The sequence below is a fragment of the Siphateles boraxobius genome, unplaced genomic scaffold, assembly GCF_051911475.1.
Source record: "Siphateles boraxobius isolate OS27281-9 unplaced genomic scaffold, OSU_SipBor_1 151, whole genome shotgun sequence".
Lineage (NCBI taxonomy): Eukaryota > Metazoa > Chordata > Actinopteri > Cypriniformes > Leuciscidae > Siphateles > Siphateles boraxobius.
The window spans coordinates 859,614-872,500 of record NW_027508757.1 but is presented as its reverse complement, the minus strand read 5'-3'; the positions used below and the strand labels follow the sequence as shown (position 1 = coordinate 872,500).

Sequence of the window (12,887 nt, the reverse complement as noted above, 5' to 3'; positions counted from 1 at the left end):
GCATTATAAAAATGCACTTTGCCTCATTGATTCCAGTTGGTTATGATATTCTTCCTTTTAAAATCATCAATAAAACACATGCAGTACAAACACAACAGGTCAGCACAGATTAGTCTGCATTATGAGTTGATGTCTGCAGATGAATGCTAATGAAGGCTCATTGGATGTTTGTGGTGTCAGAGAAAGAGCTGGTTCAGGGCTTAGTCCAGCAAGCCATGGCCGACTCCATCTCTGTGACCCAACACACATCTGGATCTCCACTTCTGCCCGTGACGTCTAAAGATCTGCCAGATCACGTGTTCCTCACAAACCCCAGGTGAGCTTTTAGTGATGCTGTCTTCCTGTGACAATCCTGTTCCATCATTAATGAAGAACTAGGAACAAATGTAATGCAGTAATGCAAAAGTAATGCAATATTAACATTCTGCACTGCAAAACATGTTTTTCTAACTTTTTCTAGTACAAATATCTTTCCTAAATCAAAATACAGTAGTCAACATCTGAAGTGGATCAAAACCTTTCATTAACTTTTTTGATCCACTTCAAATGTTGACCACGATAAATGTATCAAGATGCAAAATGGCATAACATATTAAGTCTTGTTTTCTGAAAAATGTATCAATATTAATATTTTTTTTGCTTTTTTATGGCCAATGTGTGAACACCTTGTAAGGAAACTTAAAAAAACGAGACCTTCCCTCAATAATAAATAATGTGAACGATTTTCTTACTCAGTATTTTCGGGGGTTTTCCAAGTACAAATATCTAAACATTCTCAACTCAAATTACATTTATCAAAAATGGCTTAAGATATTAAGTCTTGTTTTCTGAAAAATTTATCAATATGAATATTAAAAATGTGTCAATATTAAATTAATGCTTAAAACAAGAACAAATATCTGCCAGTGGAGTGAGAAAATAATCTTGTTTTCCCTCTGAATTAAAGGTATAGCGGAGGATTTTCTTTTTCCGGGTGGGTAGCGTATACTATTGGTGCACCTATGTGTCAATCATTCTGGTGATACGGTACGTGCTCGTCCCTATGTAGTTTTCGCTTTCTGCGCATGCGCACTTTCAGGTGTATTATGTGTGATGAGTTACGGTTTCAGCCATTCCTTTGAAAATGGCTGATGGACGAAAGAGAAAAAATGTATACGAAGTGTATGATAAGAAGAGAAAGGCCGCAGAAAGAAGAAACAAGACCAGAGTGATTTTGGGTGAATATTTCACACGCTGGCGTACGCTAAAAGCACAGGTTGGGCTTCCCACTGATGCCGCAGTCGCGAAGATCCTACTAGACAGGTAAAGTTTGTCATGCTATTTGGAGAAATCCGTTTAACATCACTGCTAGTAAAAGTTAATGTAAGCTATGATTAGCGATGCTAGCCCTGGCACAAGTCATGCACCGCGTAGACACGGTAAACATCTCAATTTGTCTAAAGTAGCCTTATGACCAAATGGTAAATGGTATCACGCTGAAATATTCTAAAACCTTGTGTGTTCATTTTCGATAATTACAATGTGTTCACCATAGTATTTATTACACAAATGCAACAAGCTACTTCTCCATTGCATATCATGTCTTGAGTCCTCGGTCACTCAACACGTTTAATAGGCGTTCCCTCTCGATAGCAAATACAGTGTTGCGCATATGTGCATTTTTAAAAAAATTGGAGAGGGCGGGTCTTCTCTAAAATTGGGAAAGATCCTCCGCTATACCTTTAAGTAAGGTCTTTATACACCACTGAAAACATAGTTATGGATCTTATATTGCATTTCTGTCAATAGATCCTCAGAAATATTACACATTGCACCTTTAAATCAGTTGTGTTGGTTCAAAGAGACTTATTTATTGGCTGAAGACATATCATGTCTTGAGTCCTCGGTCACTCAACACGTTTAAATTAATAGGCGTTCCCTCTCGATAGCGAATACAGTGTTGCGCATGTGCATTTTTTAAAAAATTGGAGAGGGCGGGTCTTCTCTAAAATACGGAAAGATCCTCCGCTATACCTTTAAGTATATTTTTCTGACCATACTGACAGATGTTTGTTCTTGTTTTAAGCACAAACTCACTTAATTGTGATGTTTAGGTTTTTTTAAGAAAACAATTAAGTCTTAATATCTTAAGCAATTATAAGCTTGTCAAGTAAACATATCTTGATCTTTGCAGTGGACTGTGTAAAGAGAAGATCATGTTTAATCACTAGTAATGTTTGTATAGTAATTTATTCTGACAGATAATAGCTAATAGTGAACCACTATTTTCCATTTTTCTAACCACTAGATTCAGTTGAGTGCTATTACTAATATATTTGTTAATTATAGTGTCTTGTTAGTTAATAGTAGTTGTTAATGTTAATAATGTGTTCCTGTGCAGTTATTTAATAGTGATGGAACTATATTCTAAAGTGTTTTTTAGCTGTGATCATATGACTATCATTATGAGGCTTTCTGAATGTTTATTATCTGTCGTTTTGCACAGTTCATATCCCGCGGAGGCATTACAGGACAAACCAGGTGAGCTTTCTCCGCTCTGAGTTTCTGTATTAGACGTATTGTCCACTGATGTGTGTCGTGATGTTATTAATACACCCTTGTTTGTTAATGTTTGTTAAGCGTTTAAGTACAGTGTCACAGCAGCGGCTCCAAAGCGAGCAATTCTTTACAAAGACAACTATAATTTTGTTTTTAGAAGTTGGTCATTTACAAAATTGATAGTGTTGAAAATTTGTTATGGGGAGGTGTAGGCTACAACATTCGCATGGTAAACAACAAAACAACCAAGGAAACAGCTGCGATATAGTCGTTTCAGTCGTTGCCCACTTTCGCTGTTTACAAGACTGCAAACTCCACGGATAAAACACACACACACACACACACACACACACAAACCGCACACTTTGATTTGGGTTGTGCTAGCCATTTAGCTGTCTGTGTATTCTACATAAACTAAAATAACGTTTATATATAATATTTTCTAGTGGCATATATATATATATATATATATATATATATATATATATATATATATATATATATATATATATATATATATAATAATGCACCATACTTTTACCCAAACTGAATAATTAAAAACAAGTTTAAATGGGTAGCCTAAATCTTCTATAAATATTTTGAGTCTTCATTTTCTTTTCTTTTTGCCTACTCCAGTTCTTGTTAAAACTCACTGGACATGCTTATTCTGTGCATTTTGGGCACTTTTTGTTTGAAATCATATTTATTTTGGCCATCAAAAGTGTGCTTTCACTTTAATTGAGCGTGAACTGCTCACGCGCCGCTCCTGCTTCCGGTGTGAATGCACTCATTAGGCTTGTTTGAGATGCGCCTTGCCTCGCCTTTAGAGGTGGGCGATACTGCAAAATTCGGTATCGATCCGATACCAAGTAAATACAGGGCCAGTATCGCCGATATCGATACCGATACCAATACTTTTTAATTTTAAAAGCATGCACTTGAACTTACATGCACTTTCCTCTGCTAGAGCAGTGTGTCATGATTTATGAGGCGAATGCATCATTAATATGCTAAATCTGAATACGTTTTCATGACCACTAAATATTTAGTGATTTGTGCTCTCAACTCGCCTGTAATTGGTCAGTGACTTTTACCAAACTACCCTAATTATAGTAAATGCACTATTGTACACTAGCCTACTGTTCAAAAGTTTGGGGGCTGTAAGATTTTTAATTCTCTTCTGCATTTATTTGATCAAAAATACAGTAAAAACTGTAATATTATTACAATTCTATTCTGTAATTTATTCCTGTGATCAATGCTGAATTTTCAGCATCATTACTCCAGTCTTCATGATCCTTCATGATGAGAATTCATTTTAATATGCTGATTTGCTGCTCAAGTAACATTTCTTATTATTATCAATGAAAACAGTTTTATGTTTTTGTGGAAACCAAATCATTTTGCATAAAATGTATCATGATGCACAAAGTTGAAAGAACAGCATTTATATGAAATGTATATTTTTTTAACAGTGTAAAACCCTTGACTGTCACTTTGGATCAATTTAATGCATCGATCCTTGTTGAATAAAAATATTAATTTCATTATACAAATCTTACTTACGTCAACATGTTGAACCGTTATGTAAACTTTTAATTTGTTTATTGGGAAATAACTCCCGATTGTTTCTCTGTCATCTAAGCAAGGCTTCGTTTCCCAAACGCACTGAGACAGAAGCACCAGCTTTGAACGCTCTCTGTGATTGATTAGTTTCGTCTTGTATCCAGATGACTAGGAGAAATAGTTCTACCCTACACAATTAATCGCTAACATTTTCTTATTTTTCAACTTAGAAGCTTTTTTTACGCACTGAATTGCGTTCTAAATTAATAAAAATTACTGGTAAAAAAACACACATTTGGATCGATATTTTTATGTGAGGATCGATCCTTTTCGATACCACGTCAGTATGATCTCGCAGTGGATCTGACACCTGCGAGATCAATGGTGGATATCGCGGGATTCACGCTCGTGCACAGTGTTGCTAATAAACTGGAATAATCTAAGTTCTGTTGCTTTTATATGAAAATAAATATAATGAACAAGACACCCAAAGTACTTGTTATTTAATTCCATTCCAAATAAGTGTTTATCAATCATTTTTTCTTTAATACAGACATAGGCTATGTTTTATATATATATATATATGAAGAGTTCAGATGCAAAAGCCTCTAAGTGCCATCTGAAATTTTCTTCTACAATGATCATTTTTATCAAACTCGTATATTTAAGTTCAGTAATTTCACTTAAATGACAATTAACAGGTAATTTTCATTGACATTTAATTGAAATTAATGAACTAAAATATACGAGCTTGATAAAAATGATCATTCTAGAAGAAGTTTTCAGATGGCACTTAGAGGCTTTTGCATCTGAACTCTTCATATATATAATAAAATGACATTGCATAACCCATAGAGATCGCACTGTCCGAGAGTTTGGGAATATTCACGCATAACATATATGTATATGTATATACACATAAAACATGATATCCGAGTGTTAAAATCAAACATTTTAAAAGAGAACAATACATCACGGTTGTTTAAACCAATCAACATTATGCTGTGTCGTCAGCAAGTCGTTTCCTATCATGCTTTTGATCAGCGCAGTCGGTGGAGAGCAACTCCGACACGTGCGCCTTGCGCTCGCGAGAGCATTTTTGACACACGTCAGCATGACATCAGAGCAAGGTGGACCGCACTTGGACACATTTCTAACCAGCATGCATTGCGCGCTGATCACCGGTGATCGGTTCTGCGCAGATTTTGCTCATCTCAAACAAGCCTATTGATTAAAGCCTGTTTTATGCTTCTGACACAAGGGCTGTGATTGGTCAGATGCACCGCGATGCAACTCAACCTGACGCAGAACCATAAAACGGCCACGACGCCGTAGGAGTGACGTGGAGTTGACACAGAAGCATAATGAGGCCTAAAAACATGCACGCCGAAAAAATACGCGCTGCTCACGCGCCGCTGACGCTTGCGGTATGAAACGGCCGTTCCGTTGAGATTGAGAAAGTGGAGTTGGAACAAAAGAGTTTGCCTTCTACTTTTGCAATGTCTGAATGAACAGACAGTTGCAGGAAATCAAACAACCATTTTAGAACACACATTGTTCGTTTGTCATAGGCCCCACATCTCCTAGCAATGAATCGCATGTTTTCCTCTGTAAACATTTACAAAGGCAGCCAGTCTAGTCTATGGTGCCTATTGTTTTGAAACCTGATCAGATTTTCTAGTGTATTGTATAATATAGGCCTAGTTAATGTTCTAATGATGTTTTCAGAAAGTTCTCAGGATGTTCTCATGATGTTTTCAGAAAGTTCTCAGGATGTTCTCATGATGTTTTCAGAAAGTTCTCAGGATGTTCTCATGATGTTTTCAGAAAGTTCTCATGATGTTTTCAGAAAGTTCTCAGGATGTTCTCATGATGTTTTCAGAAAGTTCTCAGGATGTTCTCATGATGTTTTCAGAAAGTTCTCATGATGTTTTCAGAAAGTTCTCAGGATGTTCTCATGAGGTTTTCAGGAAGTTCTCAGGATGTTCTCATGAGGTTTTCAGAAAGTTCTCATGATGTTTTCAGAAAGTTCTCAGGATGTTCTCATGATGTTTTCAGAAAGTTCTCAGGATGTTCTCATGAGGTTTTCAGGAAGTTCTCAGGATGTTCTCATGATGTTTTCAGAAAGTTCCAGGATGTTCTCAGGTTTTCCTCTGTAACCATTTACACAATCAGCAAGTCTATATGCCTAGTGTTTTAAAACCTGTTCAGATTTTAAAAGTTTCCAGCCTTAAGGAAAGTAAATGAAGCCTTTAAAAGTGACTGATTTGGTGTAAATTGGGTAAAATAATATTTTTCAAATTTATTTGAACTAGAACTATTTTAATGACATTTAGTCGGTATTGAATGAATATGTATATTTATACAATCTTGGGTTATGGCTTTTTCATACATTCAAACTTGCATTTTGTCTTATTGAAGGATATGTGCGCTATAATATTCTGATAAGCATTAAAGCAGTAGCCAGAAATGTGGGTAAAATCCATTTTTAATTTGACAGACTCATTTTAATGGCATATGTTTTGGAACAGAGACCTTGTGTAGCCATAGAAACTTTAACAACTGATTCAAAACAAGTTCAAAATCTCAAAATTCATGTTTTGGTTGACATCAGTGTACTCCTAAAGCAGACACATAAGGCCCTCTAGTCTAAAATGATTAATAATATCAAATAGTAAATGATGGCTGTGATATAATTTGAAGTGAAGTGCAGTTCACCCTGTTGTTGTTGCCTTGTTTGATGTTAAATACAGAGAGGTGAGTCTGGATATGATATTATTTCATGATAAATAAGATGTTTTTAAAATTGTTGTAAAAGAAAAGCTGGAATCAAGTAAACATCGTCCATCACACACAGAGGTCATATGCTGGTAAACAAGCGAGTCCAGCGCTTCTGTCTGTGGTTACTATAGTAACGTATATTACAGCTAAATGACTGCGAGTCGAATTAGCCCAGAGTTTCCTTAAGCTCAAATCACGGACGTTCTCTCAGGTTATTCTCAGTGTTTTCTGGATATAATCAGAATATTCTCAAAATATTATTTTCAGGATGTTTTCCGAATGTTCTCTGGAAGTTATCAGAATGTTTTCAGAATGTTTTTGAAATTTTTCACAATGTTCACTGGATATTACAGGATGTTCTCAGAATGTTTTCAGGATGGAAACATTCTGAGAAGATCATGAGAACATTTTGAGAATATTGAGAACATTATGAAAACCTCTTGAGAACATCATAAAAACTTCCTGAGAATATTCTGAAAAATTCTGAGATCAATCTGAGAACATCCTTTGAACATCATAAAACCATTTTGAAAACATTCTGAAAACTTCCTAAATTCTTATGTTCTTATGTTATTGTTCTTAAGTTATTCTCCGAGGGTTCTCAAGATGTTCTTGGAATTTTCAGGATGTTCTCAGAATATTTTTATGATGTTCTCAAAATGTTCTCAGGAAGTTTTCAGGATGTTCTCAGAATATTTTTATGATGTTCTCAGCTTGTTCTCAGCTTGTTCTCAGGAAGTTTTCAGGTTGTTCTTAGAATGTTTTCAAAATGGTTTTACGGTTGTTCTCAGAATGTTCTCAGGATATTCTCTGAATTTTTCAGGATGTTCTCAGGATGTTTCCAGGATGAAAACATTCTGAGAAGATCATGAGAACATTTTGAGAACATTCTGAAAACCTCTTGAGTACATCATGAAAACTTCCTGAGAACACCCTGAGAACATCATAAAACATTCTGAAAACATCCTGAGAAATTCAGAGAACATCCTGAGAACAACCGTAAAACCATTTTGAAAACATTCTGAAAACTTCCTCAATTCTTATGCTCTTATGTTATTGTTTTTTAAGTTATTCTCCGAGGGTTCTCGAGATGTTCTTGGAATTTTTCAGGATGTTCTCAGAATATTTTTATGATGTTCTCAGCTTGTTCTCAAAATGTTCTCAGGAAGTTTTCAGGTTGTTCTTAGAATGTTTTCAAAATGGTTTTACGGTTGTTCTCAGAATGTTCTCTGAATTTTTCAGGTTGTTTTCAGAATGTTTTTATGATGTTCTCAGGGTGTTCTCAAAATGTTCTCATGATCTTCTCAGAATATTATATTATTTTCTCTGAGCATTTCTTTCTGTTCTAGAGCGGATTGGAGAGGCAGAAGTTCTCACGCTGTACCCAGAAGACACGTAACATCATCAGCACAACATCATGTTAATGTCATGTTACTGAAATAGTTTGCTCTTTTAGCAGTTGCATTATTGTAATAATCATAGTGTAATGCAATGTTAAGTTTATTGCTAATAAAGCATATACGTACACAGGTATTTGCGTACGCGTTTAATTTATTTTCTGTGAGAGACACGTCTCATGTGCGATGCCAGCAGTAAATCAAACGATTTAGACACTTTACAGCTCAATTCATATTTTATTGTATGGAAGATTTCATAAAAGCAATTCAACACAAAAATTAACTGCACTCATACTTTCTACTAGAATATATATACGCTGCGTTATTGGAATCACAATTTCTAAATTGGTATAAGGTAATTATTTTCTTTGATAATCACACTAATTTGAGCCTACAACATTAATTTAAAAGAACAATACAACCAAAAATGTAAATTCTGTCATAATTTACTGAACCTGAAACTGAAAACTACTCGCCTTCATACTGTTTTAGATATGACTTCTTCCCTATGATTTTCACTGAAGGGAATAGTGACCTGAATTTCAATCGGAATGACTTTAGGAGACTCGAAATGTATTGCACAAGTCATGTAGACTAATGTTACTGTGTCTAAAGCTGCTTTTGTGTCCTTTTTGCAGAGTAAAAAAAAACAGAGAAAAAATTATTTCATGGAAATGTTTTATTTTATTTTTCCTGTTGCATTCCAGTTCTAGAGTTCTAGAGGGTGAGTAATTATTTTTACATATATTAATGTTCATTTTTGGATAAACTATATTTGAATGTCATGGTCAATATTGGTCTGGCAATGACATCACGTGAAGATCTCTGATGTTTGCTTTCAGCAAATCCGAGCACAGTTTCAGATATTGCTGACATTTGATTTGAGAGTCCAGAGACTTTGGCGAACATCTCCATTTAATTTCGTCGCTGTCCAGGACAAACAATTGAGATATTCAAGAGATCTCGTGTATACGAGTGTTATTTCCCATGGGCGAGTCAGTCAGCAGCTGCTGTGGATCTGGTTCTTATTCTCAATAAATGTAACCATGGTGACAAACTCAGGCGTTTTCACATGTTACACTGTTGCCAAAATAAGGAAACCAATTTTCTTTGAGAGCAAATTGACTATCACTGAAAGCACAATCTGGCTATTATTGTGAAATGAGAACTGTGTAATGGAGGGTTGTCATTTTCACCCTATCATTTCTATTCATGTGCCATTATTGGAAACTGTATAATTATCATAAATCCCTGTGTAAGAAGCCGGTAGTTTCTGTGTGATTTTGGGGGAGTGAGCATTGTCTTTACAGTTTTATTCTTTCTTTAATTGAATTGCCAGTTTCTAAACTGTTGCTCACAGATGCAATCAGAGAAGAAATCAAGAGTCAGCACAGAAATAAAACCATCCCACATTACACAGTCCAGTCCATCCCACATTACACAGTCCAGTCCATCCCACATTACCCAGTCCATCCCACATTACACAGTCCAGTCCATCCCACATTACACAGTCCATCCCACATTACACAGTCCATCGCACATTACACAGTCCATCCCACATTGCACAGTCCATCCCACATTACACAGTCCAGTCCATCCCACATTACACAGTCCATCCCACATTACACAGTCCATCGCACATTACACAGTCCATCCCACATTACACAGTCCATCCCACATTACACAGTCCATTCCATCCCACATTACACAGTCCATCCCACATTACACAGTCCAGTCCATCCCACATTACACAGTCCATCCCACATTACACAGTCCATCGCACATTACACAGTCCATCCCACATTACACAGTCCATCCCACATTACACAGTCCAAGTCCATCCCACATTACACAGTCCAGTCCATCCCACATTACACAGTCCAGTCCATCCCACATTACACAGTCCAGTCCATCCCACATTACACAGTCCATCCCACATTACAGAGTCCATCCCACATTACACAGTCCATCCCACATTACACAGTCCATCCCACATTACACAGTCCAGTCCATCCCACATTACACAGTCCATCCCACATTACACAGTCCATCCCACATTACACAGTCCATCCCACATTACACAGTCCATCCCACATTACACAGTCCATCCCACATTACACAGTCCATCCCACATTACACAGTCCATCCCACATTACACAGTCCATTCCACATTACACAGTCCATCCCACATTACACAGTCCAGTCCATCCCACATTACACAGTCCAGTCCATCCCACATTACACAGTCCATCCCACATTACACAGTCCATCCCACATTACACAGTCCATCCCACATTACACAGTCCAGTCCATCCCACATTACACAGTCCAGTCCATCCCACATTACACAGTCCATCCCACATTACACAGTCCATCCCACATTACACAGTCCATCCCACATTACACAGTCCATCCCACATTACACAGTCCATCCCACATTACACAGTCCATCCCACATTACACAGTCCAGTCCATCCCACATTACACAGTCCATCCCACATTACACAGTCCAGTCCATCCCACATTACACAGTCCAGTCCATCCTATATTACACAGTCCAGTCCATCCTATATTACACAGTCCAGTCCATCCCACAGTCCATCCCACATTACACAGTCCATCCCACATTACATAGTCCATCCCACATTACACAGTCCATCGCACATTACACAGTCCAGTCCATCCCACATTACACAGTCCAGTCCATCCCACATTACACAGTCCATCCCACATTACAGAGTCCATCCCACATTACACAGTCCATCCCACATTACACAGTCCATCCCACATTACACAGTCCAGTCCATCCCACATTACACAGTCCATCCCACATTACACAGTCCATCGCACATTACACAGTCCATCCCACATTACACAGTCCATCCCACATTACACAGTCCAGTCCATCCCACATTACACAGTCCATCCCACATTACACAGTCCATCCCACATTACACAGTCCATCCCACATTACACAGTCCATCCCACATTACACAGTCCATCCCACATTACACAGTCCATCCCACATTACACAGTCCATCCCACATTACACAGTCCATCCCACATTACACAGTCCATCCCACATTACACAGTCCATTCCACATTACACAGTCCATCCCACATTACACAGTCCAGTCCATCCCACATTACACAGTCCAGTCCATCCCACATTACACAGTCCATCCCACATTACACAGTCCATCCCACATTACACAGTCCAGTCCATCCCACATTACACAGTCCAGTCCATCCCACATTACACAGTCCATCCCACATTACACAGTCCATCCCACATTACACAGTCCATCCCACATTACACAGTCCATCCCACATTACACAGTCCATCCCACATTACACAGTCCATCCCACATTACACAGTCCATCCCATCCCACATTACACAGTCCATCCCACATTACACAGTCCAGTCCATCCCACATTACACAGTCCAGTCCATCCTATATTACACAGTCCAGTCCATCCTATATTACACAGTCCAGTCCATCCCACAGTCCATCCCACATTACACAGTCCATCCCACATTACATAGTCCATCCCACATTACACAGTCCATCGCACATTACACAGTCCAGTCCATCCCACATTACACAGTCCAGTCCATCCCACATTACACAGTCCATCCCACATTACAGAGTCCATCCCACATTACACAGTCCATCCCACATTACACAGTCCATCCCACATTACACAGTCCATCCCACATTACACAGTCCAGTCCATCCCACATTACACAGTCCATCCCACATTACACAGTCCATCGCACATTACACAGTCCATCCCACATTACACAGTCCATCCCACATTACACAGTCCAAGTCCATCCCACATTACACAGTCCAGTCCATCCCACATTACACAGTCCAGTCCATCCCACATTACACAGTCCAGTCCATCCCACATTACACAGTCCATCCCACATTACACAGTCCATCGCACATTACACAGTCCATCGCACATTACACAGTCCATCCCACATTGCACAGTCCATCCCACATTACACAGTCCAGTCCATCCCACATTACACAGTCCATCCCACATTACACAGTCCATCGCACATTACACAGTCCATCCCACATTACACAGTCCATCCCACATTACACAGTCCATTCCATCCCACATTACACAGTCCATCCCACATTACACAGTCCAGTCCATCCCACATTACACAGTCCATCCCACATTACACAGTCCATCGCACATTACACAGTCCATCCCACATTACACAGTCCATCCCACATTACACAGTCCAAGTCCATCCCACATTACACAGTCCAGTCCATCCCACATTACACAGTCCAGTCCATCCCACATTACACAGTCCAGTCCATCCCACATTACACAGTCCATCCCACATTACACAGTCCATCCCACATTACAGAGTCCATCCCACATTACACAGTCCATCCCACATTACACAGTCCATCCCACATTACACAGTCCATCCCACATTACACAGTCCATCCCACATTACACAGTCCATCCCACATTACACAGTCCATCCCACATTACACAGTCCATCCCACATTACACAGTCCATCCCACATTACACAGTCCATCCCACATTACACAGTCCATCCCACATTACA

At 38.4% G+C, this 12,887-nt stretch overlaps 1 protein-coding gene across 1 annotated transcript in view; it reads left to right on the top strand.

Annotated features, from left to right (window-relative positions):
• The window catches only part of tbata (thymus, brain and testes associated), an 18,336-nt gene extending 9,918 nt beyond the window's left edge, over nucleotides 1-8,418 (top strand). Inside the window, exons 7-9 of the mRNA XM_077230860.1 lie at nucleotides 181-316; nucleotides 2,486-2,520; nucleotides 8,235-8,418. Coding sequence (XP_077086975.1) covers nucleotides 181-316; nucleotides 2,486-2,520; nucleotides 8,235-8,284 — 221 coding nt within the window. The 3' untranslated portion in view covers nucleotides 8,285-8,418. The remainder of the gene's footprint in view (nucleotides 1-180; nucleotides 317-2,485; nucleotides 2,521-8,234) is intronic.
• The last annotated feature ends 4,469 nt before the right edge of the window (nucleotides 8,419-12,887 follow it).